At 45.4% G+C, this 13,929-nt stretch overlaps 3 protein-coding genes across 5 annotated transcripts; 1 reads left to right on the top strand and 2 right to left on the bottom strand.

The window, feature by feature from the left end:
* Window positions 1–1,864, bottom strand: LOC102296829 (beta-crystallin B1). The gene is made up of 6 exons (XM_005913451.2): window positions 1,760–1,864; window positions 1,474–1,571; window positions 1,249–1,367; window positions 1,036–1,168; window positions 796–938; window positions 1–707 (listed from the first exon to the last, which is right to left on the bottom strand). The coding sequence occupies exons 2-6, from the start codon at window positions 1,564–1,566 to the stop codon at window positions 536–538; spliced, it is 660 nt and encodes a 219-aa protein (XP_005913513.1). The 5' UTR covers window positions 1,567–1,571; window positions 1,760–1,864; the 3' UTR covers window positions 1–535.
* Window positions 1,865–2,812: 948 nt separating this feature from the next.
* cryba1l1 (crystallin, beta A1, like 1) lies at window positions 2,813–5,239 on the top strand. Of its 2 annotated transcripts, none has more exons than XM_005913449.2 (6): window positions 2,813–2,907; window positions 3,286–3,368; window positions 3,468–3,586; window positions 3,945–4,086; window positions 4,182–4,324; window positions 4,543–5,239. In XM_005913449.2, the coding sequence occupies exons 2-6, from the start codon at window positions 3,294–3,296 to the stop codon at window positions 4,688–4,690; spliced, it is 627 nt and encodes a 208-aa protein (XP_005913511.1). In that variant the 5' UTR covers window positions 2,813–2,907; window positions 3,286–3,293; the 3' UTR covers window positions 4,691–5,239. The 2 variants fall into 2 exon arrangements, with proteins under 2 accessions (XP_005913511.1, XP_005913512.1); XM_005913450.3 differs by having other exon boundaries at window positions 2,821–2,907; window positions 3,289–3,368.
* A 1,208-nt stretch (window positions 5,240–6,447) lies between these two features.
* LOC102295808 lies at window positions 6,448–13,910 on the bottom strand. 2 transcript variants are annotated; one of them, XM_005913447.3, is made up of 6 exons: window positions 13,559–13,910; window positions 12,908–13,098; window positions 11,538–12,808; window positions 10,306–11,346; window positions 8,816–8,920; window positions 6,448–8,303 (listed from the first exon to the last, which is right to left on the bottom strand). In XM_005913447.3, exons 2-6 carry the CDS (start codon window positions 13,062–13,064, stop codon window positions 7,404–7,406), a joined length of 3,474 nt encoding a protein of 1,157 aa, XP_005913509.1. In that variant the 5' UTR covers window positions 13,065–13,098; window positions 13,559–13,910; the 3' UTR covers window positions 6,448–7,403. The 2 variants fall into 2 exon arrangements, with proteins under 2 accessions (XP_005913509.1, XP_014190469.1); XM_014334983.2 differs by having other exon boundaries at window positions 8,837–8,920.
* Between the last annotated feature and the right edge of the window lie 19 nt (window positions 13,911–13,929).

Raw genomic sequence — 13,929 nt, 5'->3', positions numbered from 1 at the left:
TTTGAAATCAAGATTTTCCTTTTTATTGAAAACTTGGCCAGGATTCTGTACAGCAGAGAGGGTGTGCAATGCACAGGGGCAGGAAGACGAGGGAGCAGGGGGCTCTAAGGACTCAGTTTCCCATGGTGCATCATACCCTGAGCTGAGAATCGTGTGTGTAAAACAGTAAGAGACACTCTGTTCCCTCTACTGTGTCTCAGAGGTCTGTGGAGGGGAATGAAGCGAGGGACTAAAAATAAAAATAAAAGAAGAAAAGGGAGGAAAGCAAAGCTCAGCCCACAGGGGAGAAAGAGAAAAGTAGAAACAGAGAGGAATGGAGGGTGGTCTGATGGTTTTGTGGTCCAGCTGGCCCTTCCACTGAGGTGTTTTCTCCAGTCAGGGGCAGACATAGATCCTCACCCTTCCCCTCACTGCATTAGATCAAAGACCTTCTTAAGGCACTAAGGTAAAGGCCTCAGACGTCTCTCCCCCTTTCCCGCTTCCTCCGCCCCTCTCCCTCACCTCCGCTTTTTCTCTTTCTCTCCTTCCCTGAGCCTCACTTGCTGGCCATGGTGTAGCAGCCCTGTTGGTGCCACTGCATGTCACGGATACGCCTCACAGACTGGAACTGAGGATGGCGGGCGCCATATTCATTGAAGTGCCTGTATTCGCCCTTCTCCAGCAGGTACTGGCTGCCACGGTATCCAGGGAACTGGTATCCCACAAAGCTGGGAAAAAAAGATGAAACATGTCAATTTATTTGTTTTTATGGCCTTTAAATTTGGTATTTAAGCTCCACTGATGCTTGACACTCACGTTCCACAGCTGACAATGATGCTGCCCACTCTGTCGGTGAAGCCATAGGAGAACAGGCTGGGGACGTCATCGTCCATGATCTCCATCTTGCGGCCCTTGAACTCTCCAACCTCATACAGGCAGATCTTGTGCTTCTCGGGGTCCTGGAACATGGGAAAATAGAGGGAGACAGAGGTTTTATTTAGAGGGGAGTCTAAAGAGGAAAAAAAGTGACGTTTTAAAGAAATAGAAGATTTTTACCATTCTGACGGGCCTGAAGGACAGCAGGTAATCGTTCTTCTGGCAGTTGCTCCAGGAGTCCCAGCGGGGATACTCTCCCTTCTCCAGGATGTACATCTCACCGCAGAAGTTCATCTGCTCGAAGCCCACGAAGCTGCGGACGAGGAAGCGTCATGAAGCAACCAATCTCAATCTTAGATGCACAAACACAAGTGTATTTCATTTGACACTTACGGTCCACATTCAACACGCAGGGAGCGCACGCGGTCCATGCCCATCTCACACACATTCATGCACTCATTGCTGATTTCGATCATGCGACCCTGGAAGTTCTCCTGGTCGAACACGTACATCTGGAGGAAAGTAATACGTTAGAACAACATCAGTAAGGGTCTGTGATGTGAATTTTTTCAGCGTAGCCACTGTTATCTGTATCTGAAACAGGAGAGAACCACCCACCTTGTAGGACATCATTCCCATCTCAGACTTCTTGCTCTGGGCAGCCTTTCCGTCAGTCTGGGAGGAAGTCTTGGATTTATCTCCGCTGGACATGATTACTGAGTGGAAAGAGAAACGGGAGAGATAGGGAGAGATTGTTTATTCGTGTGATAAGTGCAGCCTTTTGTATTGCCACGAGATTGTTGAGGAACTCAAATGAATTAAAGGTAAAGGAAAGCTTAAACCTAATCTATGCCCTTTCCGCTTGCTGCTGGACCTCCTGCTGGCGTGTGAGCATGTACCTTACCTGTGTGTGCGATGCCTGTGCCGAGCCTCACTCAGAGTGTGTGTGGCTCGGAGTGCGCCCCTCGCTTTTATACGCTGGCGCACATAGGAGAGGGATTATGGGAAGAGAAACAAACTCGCTGAGGTCAGAGACAAGAGACAAAAGAAACCCCACATCATCAGAGAGGGACGGACCAAGGGTGATGGGGATGGGCAGAGACAGAGGAGGACAGACACCAGCTGGAGCACAGACTGGCCAATTAAAAAGTAGTCAGGTTTAGATTTCAGACAGTTTCGTCTTCTGTCTCCCCTTGAATGCGTGATTTAAAATAAAACCAAGTTCCCCAGACTGTAGGAACAGAATGTATGAAGAGTAAAAATGTGTAAGCTGTTTTATAACCCTGACTGAAAACTATAAAACAAAGCAGCCCTTTAAATAAAGTGTCAGATGTGTATTTATGCTTTTTAAAGGTTAATTACTGTATGATGTATACAACCTTTTCATGTCCCACAGACAACAACTGGCAACATAACAACAGGCTGCACAATCTAACCTGACTTTGAATGAATAGGTGTTTAAACTGGGATGTAACTGGAAGGTACCAGTTACACTGTGTTTTACTTGTCTGTCTGACTGGTAATTTAGGTCAAACTTCCTGATCATTAGGGTTAAGCAGCTTCAATTAGATGCTACTAATTAAACAAGAGAAAACGTAAACCTTTTCCACTTCCATTTCTGTACACTCGTTCACACCGACCCAGTTAAAACTTTATGCGTGGCTCTCTGCCGCGCCGTTAATCCCCACATTTTCCGCCCCGATCCCGACCCTTTGTGCGCGGGGCACGCGCTGGACTGCTGACCGGGGTCCGAACATACTGGAGAGGCTTTTGTTTCCGAGCCTCGGCAGCACTTTAGGATCTGCTGAGCTAGACGCTGGAGGGGGACAACAGCGTCCAGAGGCCACACAGCAGCTCCGGCGGCGCGCGCATGGTTACTGTGTCAAAACGGAGAGCTTGCATGGTCCGAAGCGTACGCGCGAACGCGCAGAAGTAGGCGCGCTCCCCGACCGTCGATATAAAACTGAAGCGCCAGGTTCTCTGAAAGCTCTACGCGAGGCAGGCGGTAGGCGCGTACCACTCCCGAGCTCTTCCAATAAAGTGCCATTCTAGGTAAGGCTGCATCTCTGCTTTCAGCTCAGCTCAGGGTCCGACAGACAGGTGGTGCTTTCACACAGAAACTGAAATCCAAAAGCACTTTGTGACACCTGTGAAACACTTCTGTTGCTGTCAGTCAGATTGTAAAAAATATATATATATTTGCTTTAAAAGTGTGAATTAGCTGTTCATGGCCAGACCACCCTTCAAATGTCGTAGCTGTGCCGCATAAACGATGCAGAAGGTGGAGTTTGAGGTGGAGTTACTGTGAGCGCGAACACCAGCGTGTTTTTGTCTGGTTATTTTATTTAAATTATTATTTTTAATTATTACTATCTCTGACACTGTTTCACCAAAAACTTCCTGTTCTTTACTTTACATCCACACATCCAGCAGTAAAGATGTACAGAACTACAAGGTCCCCAATGATCCAGCCCCTGGTTACCTCAGGAATGGGCATGGCTCCTTTCTTCAAGGTAAACAAATGCTCGTGAGGAGGTGTATATGAAATGTTTTATTATAGCCTTTGGAGCAGCAGTATCTAAACTCCTCCCCACTTTGATCTGTCTCCACAGGTGACCGTGTTTGAGCAGGAGCACTTCCAGGGCAAGTGCCTGGAGTTCACCTCCGAGTGCTGCAACATCCAGGAGTGCGGACTGGACAACATCCGCTCCATCAGGGTGGAGAGCGGAGCGTAAGTCTCAAAACTCTCTTTGTTACTAATAACAAATAGATGAAAACAAAACCCAGTGGACCAGCACAGAGTTAAAGAAATATATATAGGCTTAATCCTCTTTTGATCACATCTATTCCAAACACTAAAAGAACACTAAAAATTCTTGTAAAAAGAATACAAAGATGTGGTGTTTTTTGTTTTTTTTTAATTGTAGCTCACCTGCAGTTGAAAAAAAAGTTGTTTCTTTACTGTAAATCTCACTTTGGATACAAAAAGAAGAGCCGAGATTTTATCAGCGGTACAAAAACCTACATTACAGACCAACTCTTAAAGGGAGCATCATGTAAACCAGCCTCTCTGTGTCTCTTCTGTGAAGCTGGGTGGGTTTCGAGCACCACGACTTCCAGGGCCAGCAGTTCATCATGGAGAGAGGAGAGTACCCCCACTGGGACGCTTACAGCGGCTCCATCTCCTACCACGTGGAGCGCCTCATGTCTCTGCGCCCCATCTATTGCGCCGTGAGTACACCCCGACTCTCTCAGGGTCCAACCACATCCTCCTTTTGAACCCTGAAATCTCAAACCTAACTCTTGGATTTTTCTGTCCTGTTCAGTCCCACCAGAGCAGTCGCATGCTCATTTTTGAGAAGGAGAACTTCTTGGGCCGCAGCGTGGAGATCTGTGATGACTACCCTTCTCTGCAGGCCATGGGATGGATGATGCCTGAAGTCGGCTCCATGCACGTGCAGTGTGGCGCGTAAGTATCACCCTAAAAACGAACATGGGGATGGTACCCCTAACCAAATATTCATCGCAGTCCCTATTTTGTGACCATTAAACATCATCTGCCTATAAAACTGTACTCTTTAAATAATTAAAATCCATCATCAGCACATATTATTCCCATTACTAAATCCTAATTCTGACAGCAGCTACTGAAAACTGACTCTGCTGCCCTCTCCATCTGTCCCACAGCTTTGTCTGCTACCAGTACCCTGGCTACAGAGGCCAGCAGTACATCATGGAGTGTGAGAGACACAGTGGAGACTACCAGCACTGGAGGAACTGGGGCTCCCACTGTCAGACCCCCCAGATCCAGTCCATCAGGCGCATCCAGCACTGAGAGGAGGACAGGCTGAGACTGAGGCCACGGCCCACGGACAGCAGCTCCCCTCAACTCCCGCCTCCTTTTACCCATACCCCCCTCCTCTCTATCTTCCTCTCTTCAATCCTTTCCTTCATCTTGACTTGAGCCGCGACAGCTGCCCCAACCCGACATCACCACTACTACTGATTAACAGCCAGAGTGTGATAAGAGACAATATCGCACTGTTAAAAGCACAGGGAAACACACGCTCCACACGCACACACACTCCGACATAACTGACACACACACTGTGTCTTTTTACTTTGGTTTAGAGGTCGCTACACACCCGCACACAAGCACACACCTGCGCTGTACTCCCGCCTGAGCTCGGCGATGAGCGTAGGAGTTCAAACCGAGGGGAGACGAAGCTCCAACATGGTGCCATGTCCAGGAAAGTCTCCCACGCTGCAGTCCCTCACTGAGTGCAGCAGACTGTGATATGGTGCAGCTCAGATGTGTTTTGTTGCAGTTGTGTGTAGGAGGTTGGTCCACAGGTTGATAACTAATAAACTCATTTTCACTTCATGTATTCTTTTTTTTTTTTCATTATTTCAAATTCTGTATGTGATTTAATTTGAGCCAAAAGAAAAAAAAATATGTGAATAAAGTGGGCTGCCCACTTCCTTCCCTTCCTTCTCTTCTAGTATGAAACACATCACCTGCAGGGCTGAAGTTTCTCTCAGCAGTAATCATGTTCAAATATAACATATACCTTGATAGGACACAAAAACATGCAACAGGAGTTCTTTTTTATGCTAGTCATGCTGCGCTGCATTTATAAGTGTTTCTGCCAGACTAATTAAAGGGACACAGCAGAGGCAAGTGGAGAGAATGATGAATACCGAGGGTTTTTTAATCTGTGGAAGCTCTCAGTGACTGATAGTTAAACATAGTACATCTTAAGAAAATAAACAAACTAAATGAAAACAAAAAGATTATGTTTTCCAATCTTTTTTTTTTTTAAAGTTGGTAAACTATGTAAAATATAACTAAAACCAGAATGCTATTATTTGGAAATCACATAAACCTATATTTTATTCACAATAGAATATGGAAAACATATATTTTAACAACAACCTGTAAACATCTGGGAACTGAGGAGAGCAGTTGTTGGACTTCTGGGAGAGAAATGTTGTTCTTGTTATTCTAGCAGCTCGACAGTCCTTCGTCTTCTTCATCGTATGCCAAATGTGTTCAGATGGTGACTGCAGGCAGGACAGTTTACCTCCCAGACTCTTCTACTGTGAAGCCATGTTGTTTTAATATGTGCAGTATGTGATTTAGCATTGATTTGCTCAAACGTGCAGCTCTTTTTTTTTTGGAAGATGTTCAGATGGGAGTATATGTTACTTTAAAACTTTTATATACCCTCCACCACTGATGGTGCCTTTCCAGATGTGCAAAGCTGCCAATTCCATAGGCACTGATGACACAGGCTCTTAAACTGAGTGCTGATAACAAGCTGTATGTTCCTTTTCCTCTTTTGGATGAGGAATGTTTTAAAAAAATAGTTTTGAGTTGTCCGACCTTAGAAGAGCTTTCATTATAAGAGCTTTAACCTCGGAAACATTTTATGTCTGTCAAACTGTGTTTTTTATGGATTAGCAATTTGTGGCATTTTTTTAATGGATTTAACTAAAGAAGTATCCAAAGAAAAACCCTGACCTTCAGAAAGACTGAAGAACTATTGCTCAAGAGCACGTAAAAAAAAATCAGAAGAAGGTCTGGCTGATCGGAAGCTAAAAAAAATAGGATTGGACTTTTGAGGCTTTTGTTGTTGTTTCAGATCGACTTGCGCAGTAATAAGGTCACAAGCATCACAGAAAAATCTTTATTACAGGAAACAGATCCTTGAACCAAAAGTGCCACGGGGAACATTAGCAAACGAAAACAAACATAAAAACAAGGAGTGCTGAAAGTTTTCTGGAAATTTTTGGCAGAACAGAAGCTGACATACATGTATATATATATATATATATATGACCAATCATATTTACAACTAACTGAGTTACGCTTCAGCGGGAAATCTACGTCGTAACTTACAACGTAACCTGACGTGCAGCTCTGGAAAAATGCAACTACAGGTCAGGTCGACTCTGATCGCCGTGGAAGATTAAGTTGTGATGTAGATTTTTAGCTGAAGCATGATTAAGGCGTAATGCACGGTTACTGTCATATGTACAACTAATAAAAACGCTTTCTTTACATACAAAAACCTGATTTTTTAAATGTATTTCCAATACTTCAGTTTAAAAAAAAAACTTTGCTTAACAGTTACAAATGAGTAATATTAAACTTGTAACACATAAAATTCTTCAATTATGAACAATCCCAGCTGTCTCTATATACTCAGCTGAAGAGCTTAAAACTAAACATCTTCGCACAAACACACGTCTTTTGTTCTGATTAAGCTCACAATGTTACGCATTAGGATGCAGGTCTTTCCTCACTGCTTGAAACAAATGACACATATTGCTCCGTTTATCCTAAACCCCGGTGGAATAGCAACACAAACATCCTTGGTGTGATTGTCAGCATGTTTGCACGTGGACGTGAGCACAATACAGAGAGAAGACAAACATTCATGAACATCTACGTCGACCATTTGTCACCAGCCCTGAAATAGACGCAGTTAAATGAACCAATGTAAGAAATCACACGAACAGAAAAGAAGGGGGCATTAGAGGTGTTAATGAAAGCGCACCTCAGTCTGAACGTTTCCCTTGACAAGGTCTTTAATCACAGCGGTGAAAATCACTGATGAAGCGCTGTCTTTGTGTTCTCCGACTACATCAACGTCCAGCTCTCCTCCTTCTTCTTCCTCACCTTCTGAAGACTCTGTCCACGTGATGGTCACCGGTTCAGGGACGGGACTGGAGCCTCCAATCACATCGATGACCTCATCTTTGACAACGTCCCAGCTTCCATTTGCAGACTGTGAGGGTGAAACAGAAGGCTGCAGGTCAGCAAACACAGTCGGCGCTCTTCTGCTCTGAGTCTGAATCTCTTCTTTTATCTCAAAGTTTTCGTCGTCTCCATCCACATCGATGATCTCATCAGCGCTGCTCTGTACTTCCTCATCTGTCAGACTTCCCTCAGCTAGTCTGAGTTCACTCCACGGGAGATTTTCTTTTTCTTCTTGTGAACAGGCTCCGGTCGGAGAAACAGTCTCTACATCGATTGCCTCCTCAGGGTCTGTAGCTCCTTGTTTAGAGGTAAAGTCTGCAGGTTCAGAGGTGGGTGGTTGTGTCGGTGTCTCAAAGCAAGCCCTCTTGGCCACGGTGGCGTTATCACTCGTATCCTCGTCTGACTCTGCTCCCCTCTTCTGTCCCCTCCTCGTAGCCCCCCCCACCTCTTCGTGTGACTGTACAGCCAACTCCTCCTCACGTCTCTCCTGGTTTTTCTCAAGTTGTTCATCCGCAACACAGAAATCTGCAGGCTGTGCCAGAATGGGTGGTTTTGAACACTCTCTGTTAGATGAACTGAGAGGGTCATTTTTCCTGGGTCTGCCCCTACGTCTGCGCCCTGATTGAACTGCTGAGGGTAGGCGTTTGGCTGTAAGTGGCTCCTCGAGGAAGGGTAAAGCATCCTGTAAAACAGATTCACCTTAATGAACTATAAAAGTACAAAACAATAGTCTAAACATGGAAAATACTGAAAACAGTGCTACCCCTCAGCCTCCTATTACATGCAACCTATGGTATAAAGCTTTCCTTCTTAACTGACTGCATTCACAAGATTTTCAGAAAACTTGACCTATGACCTTGACTGTGAGGTCGAGGTTACGAAATCTGTACTCGTCCGAGACTTTTAGTAGATACACCACTGAGCCTTTTATGACTGAGTGGGGGAAAAATCCACGTGTGGTAACTTTAAATATCTGTCAGCATTCAAACGTTAGCAGTTGTCACAAACTGGCTCAAAGTAGCAGTATTTGGGATGCACCGTCTGGTAATCACAGAGTCTCACACGCTCTCGATAAGTTGATCAGTTGATGGTTCATCCACAGAGCCTCACTGATCCCTTTAAATCTAAAGACAGATGAGCTCTTTAATCTAGTAAAAAAAAAGAAAGAAAGAAAGAAAAAAGCCTCATTCTCACCGGGATTTGTGGTTCCCTTACCCGGCTCCTGATTGGGTAGATCTTCAAGAAGCCACCATGGGGATTTTCCCCTGTAGATGATATGTTTTTTGTTTCTTCAGGACCCTGAAAAAAACATATGCACATAAATTATATACAAACATACAGTACAAACAGAATAAATGGTTTGACTGATCTTAATACAAAGATTTAATCATGTTTTGCTGAGAGGTAGTATCCCGTGGATTTAACAGAAAACTTGGCGGTGTGGTCTCCAAGAAGATTCTCACGGGTAAGATAAGTCCTGGTGATACTTTCACTAGCAGTAAAGCACTCCATTAATAGCCTCTATCAAGATTAGTATATAATTTTTAACTAACTGTGGGTGATAACTTTGAGCTCAATTAAGACTGTAAGGGATATTTATGCTTACAGAACTTTTACAGTTTCAGTCAATCGATATGATGTTAAAGTCATCGGTGTGCTGGCGTCTTGTTCAAAAGATCAACATATAATTTTCAAACATTGCTCATCATTAGTTAAAAAGAACAGACTAAACGGGGGCAACTTTCATATGTAACACTTCAGGGAAAAAAAGGGGCTCAGAATTAGTTGTTATTATATCACTGCCCACCTACAGACATGAGAGTGACACACAAACACACACACAAAAAAAAACACGTTACACGTAACGCAAAGCTATGAATAAAAAAAGAAAGATGCAATTTGGTTGTATCTGGTAGAATCTGTGGGGATTTTTACAGCGTTTTTAAGGTCTATGTCCTAATAGTATACAATTAAAGTTTAAACTTACTAGTTCATTATAAATGCAAACCTAGCTTCTGCTAAAGGTACTGTGTAAGCATGCAGTAGTATAGCCATTCTTAAACAAGCAAAGCATCATGCAGGAGTTGAGGCTTTGGGGTTAACTGGTTTGAATCTTCTATTAAATTTTGGATAGTTTTGATTTACACCGGAAAATAATCCTCTGCATCGGCAGCTTTGACATTTGGAGTTCCACAGGGATCTATCTAGGGGCCTATTTGTTTTCTTTATTACGCTCTGTCTAGGTCATATTACTCATCCGCCCATTTCTTTTCATCGCTATGCAGATTTACCTTGGAATCAGGAAGATCGCTGACCCATAAGAAGGCTCAGTGAGTACATTTTGCACGTCCCACAGTTTCTTAGAGTTAAACAAATTCAAACCAGGGGAAATATTATTTGGCCATCCACTATAAACTGACAGTTTGAAGGATAATCTGGGCTCATTAACTCCTTTTATTAAAACACAGGTTAAAAACCTCCCAAATAATAATCATTGATTAATAATTTGGATAATCTCCCTGATATAGACAATGGAAATATTAATGCAACCTTTTTGGTTTTAAATGTGCTATAAAAATACAGTTTACTTACATATTTAATTACTGTTATTATTCACTTACTTAGCAGGTGACAGACGGCAAAATTAAACGATCTGCCAGTTAGCTATTTGAAATATTTCCCACCTTGCCTTTCAGATTCTGACAGATGTGTCGCGGCGTTGCCACTTTGACCGGCAGCAGTTCTCTCCTCTCCAGGTTCACCACAGGAATCTGCTTTAGCTGATTCTCTTTTCTGGCATGAGGGTTTCTGTTCACCGCATCGTCTGGCTTCCTCACCTTCACCTTCTTCTTCTCTAGTGAGAACAGATAAGGCTTTTGCCTTCTTTTGTTCTGTCGTTTTGAAGTCGGTCTAGTTTCCTCTATGTGTTTGGGGGAAACGGTGCGGCCAGCGTGGGCCTTGCGTGACTGTGAGCGGCTCTCTTGAGACTCGTTTTCATCAATGTGCAGCTCAGGTGTTTGAGAGCACTCAATTCTGTGGGTGCTCCTTTGTAGTTGAGGCATGTAGGGGTTTGTAGTGTGATCTTTGTTTTTTTTGTAAGTGTTCATGAGAGTGAGAGGTTGGCAGGACTCTGTGGAGCTCACACCACTCGTCTCCATCTCCTCTCTTGCACGACAGCTTTCAACATGCTGCTCAAACGACTGCAGGAAGTGGTCCAGCATGTCACCCAGCTCTCCCTCGCACGGCCGCTCTAGAACTGGCACCACACCATTTGTAGAACTGGAGCGACCAGCTGCTCCTGCAACAGCTGCAACCTCAGTGGATTCATGGAGCTCAGAAGAAAGGCTCTGCGGTTTGTTTTGGGATGAGGTGATTTCAGAAGAGGCAGAGGCGCCAGTGTTGCTACCTGCTGAAAGGGGATGCTGAGCACGTGAAGCGCTGCCTTTGTTGTTTGGTAAAATATCGAGTCCCATCATCACTTCCTCCAGAAGACGATCGATCTGCTCAGGCTGCTCCTCGTGAGGTGGTGGGGCTGGGACAGGAAGACAGGATGGTGGAGAGGAGGCTGCAGGCGATGGCAGGTGGGGAGATGGAGAAGCCTGGAAGGAGTGGCTGGAGGTAGATAGAGTATGTGCATTGGTAAACTGCATAGGTGTGGGAAAACAGGAAGCCGATGTTGCTGTTTTGCCTCTGGACCTTCGTGGCCTCCGCACAGGAAGACTGCCCTGCAAACAAGGACAGGTCACAATGTTTGAAAGAAGCAGCAAATGTAACATCCTGTTTTAAATCTGAATCCTCATTTTTGGGTGTAAAAACCCTCAAAGGTTTAGTTTTGAGCTCCCAGACCCTATAATTTTATTTAATTACAGCTTTTGACACTCTATAGATGCCACAAACAGGACACTCATTCGCTTACCTGTTCAAACTGTTGCCCCGTATTTTTCCTTCCACGCTGAGTGGTGCTTCCTCCGACCTCACCACACGGCAGCACATCTTCAACTTGGCTTAATGCCCACGCTATGCCACGCCCTCTTCTCCTCTCACAGCGTTCGCCCTTTTTCACAACCTCTCTGGTCTGCAGGCACAGCTTCCTCCCAGCAGCTCCGCCTCCCTGACCCGTCCTGGGCGTCCTCATGCCCCACCTGAGCAAGAACAACTTCTGCAACCTGCTCACCCCCACCTCCTGCACCATTTGAGTTAATCCTCCCCGACCACGCCCTCTCCCTCCTGCTCGTGGTCTCCCACGCTTCTTCTCGCCCGTCTCGGCTCTCCTGGCACCTCCGACCCCGTACCTTCGCCTGTGGCCTGCTCTCCCCCTGCGGGGCTCCTCCTCATTGTCAGGGTTCAGAAAGTAGCTGATGAATCCTGGGATGTTGCCTTGAAACTGTTTAAACTGCTCTTCCTCCCATTCTTCCGCCACTGTGACATCTTGGTCAGCCCATCCGCTCTGGGGGTCGGCATTACAGATGGTTGTCTGGCTCATAAAATGAGGGAGGGATGGGGGGGCAGATGTGTACGGCTGGGTCACAACAGCAACAGGTGTGCTTTCAGCTTCAGGTATAGAACCTAAGGGAGCAGAGGATATCTGAGGTGTTAGTTCATTTGGAGGGTAGAGGACAGACACAGGGCAAATCTGAGGGGGAACAAGTAGGGGGTCTGAGTGCTGTATACTCTGCAGAGCACTCATATCGATGGTCTCAAACGGTACTGCTGGGTGAGCAGGTGGAGCTGTGTTTATCTGCAGCTCGTCTGTTTGAGTGCACACATCCTTCCCGCCATTTGACATCATCTCTTTCCACAGAAAAGTGCTCCCATCCCTCACCTCTCTCCTCCACCTGCTCGGTCTCTCCTCACTCTCAAACATCAGAGGCTCCGTCTGCACTCCTATTTCGGCGCACTGCCCGACCCCATCCCTGCTCTTACGCTCCCTTTTCGTCACCTCCACCAGCCCGTGGATGCCCAGGTTGGCCGCAGCAGAAATAGCCTGTTGCTTCTCCCTCTCACCCTCCCCAGCCATCTCTCCAGAGTATAGAAGCCTGACCAAGTGGAGCAAGGTGCAGGCACCCAGAGCCCGAAACTCCAAGAGGCGACTCTGCCCCGCAGCGGGAGTCGGTGTGGAGGACAGAGCGGAGGAGATGTGGGGGCTGATAGCTGACAGAATACAGCTGTGTGCGGGTATAGACACCCCTGCAAGACAGGGAGAAATGACAAAAACAAAAACTTTAAAAGCAAAACTAACACATGCAAAATTTTGTTTTGGGTTTTTTGTGTATGTGTGTCTCATACCTTCTGCCTTAAGCAGAGTGTCACAGAACTGGCTGCACTGTTGTTGTTTCTGCAGCTCAGTGAGGAGGAGGGTATCAAACCCTGGTTTTTGGTAGCACCACATTTCCCCATCCACTTCAGAAGGGGAGCAGAGAGGAGTGGAAACGGAAGGTGACATGTGTGTGGAGTGTGAAGCAAATATCCCTGCTCACCTGGACATTAGCACAATAAATGCTTCGATATTGTGGACAAAAACACACTTTTTGAGTTTGAAATTTTTGCACATTAAAACAGAGATTTTTGAGGTCGAGCTTTCTTTCTCCTTTATCAGCAGCTTTATAGTTTATTATTATGTATAGTGTGGATTAATGGGCAATCTTAAATATTTCTTGCAGCAATAAATAGTCTTTGAGCACATTTAAACTCGAGTCATGTGGGGCCAGCTCAAAGCCCGCGCGCTGGTTCGTATCAGAGGACTAGCTAGCAGTGAACTCCAAACAGACTACACAGAGAAAAGAGTTGTACTAGCTTAGTTAACATGTTACAGACCGCTAAACGTCTGTTCTAACATCGCCTTCCAGCATATCTGGCCTGTTTTAACCACGCTCTCCCGGCTTGCTAATTAAAGCTGCTGTTAAAGTCGGCCATGTGACAGACACCTGGTTTACTCACCGTCTGCGGGCCTGAAAACTCTACAGATCCACTATCGAGGCACAAAATAAAACCGTTTCTTTTTTAAAAATAAATGTACTTCACAAAATATATTTAACGGACAGCATTTTATTGGGCTGTTTTTTGTCCGATTTTAGTGGGGTCAGCCGCAGGTCAACGTTGTCATCAGAGGAAACGGTGCAGTCTTCCGCTTCGCCGCTAGGGGGCGGCAGCGTCACCGCACAGACGCCACGGCCACCCCCCAAGGAAAAAAAAAACAGCCGGCCAAAGATACACAAACACATTACAAAGAGAGAGCATTCACTGCTGGCACCTCCGTCTTCGTCAAATGGCACCGGAAACTAGTGGAAGAGTGATAGTTAGTTAGTTAG

The sequence above is a fragment of the Haplochromis burtoni genome, unplaced genomic scaffold (genome assembly GCF_018398535.1).
Source record: "Haplochromis burtoni strain Fernald_Lab_line unplaced genomic scaffold, NCSU_Asbu1 Contig_4, whole genome shotgun sequence".
Lineage (NCBI taxonomy): Eukaryota > Metazoa > Chordata > Actinopteri > Cichliformes > Cichlidae > Haplochromis > Haplochromis burtoni.
This window is presented reverse-complemented; position numbering and strand designations above follow the sequence as displayed.

Bases quoted from the DNA above. Each gene is read 5' to 3' on its own strand.
- LOC102296829 (XM_005913451.2), bottom strand. From the start codon at position 1,566: ATGTCCAGCGGAGATAAATCCAAGACTTCCTCCCAGACTGACGGAAAG. The intron at 1,169-1,248 runs GTAAGTGTCAAA...CCTCGTCCGCAG, and splicing joins CTGCGTGTTGAATGTGGACC to CTTCGTGGGCTTCGAGCAGA. The intron at 939-1,035 runs GTAAAAATCTTC...CCCATGTTCCAG, and splicing joins CCTTCAGGCCCGTCAGAATG to GACCCCGAGAAGCACAAGAT.
- cryba1l1 (XM_005913449.2), top strand. From the start codon at position 3,294: ATGTACAGAACTACAAGGTCCCCAATGATCCAGCCCCTGGTTACCTCA. The intron at 3,369-3,467 runs GTAAACAAATGC...CTGTCTCCACAG, and splicing joins GCATGGCTCCTTTCTTCAAG to GTGACCGTGTTTGAGCAGGA. The intron at 4,325-4,542 runs GTAAGTATCACC...TCTGTCCCACAG, and splicing joins ATGCACGTGCAGTGTGGCGC to CTTTGTCTGCTACCAGTACC.
- LOC102295808 (XM_005913447.3), bottom strand. From the start codon at position 13,064: ATGTCACCTTCCGTTTCCACTCCTCTCTGCTCCCCTTCTGAAGTGGAT. The intron at 8,921-10,305 runs GTGGGAAATATT...TGTTTTTTTCAG, and splicing joins GTCAGAATCTGAAAGGCAAG to GGTCCTGAAGAAACAAAAAA. The intron at 8,304-8,815 runs GTGAGAATGAGG...TCTGTTTTACAG, and splicing joins TAAGGGAACCACAAATCCCG to GATGCTTTACCCTTCCTCGA.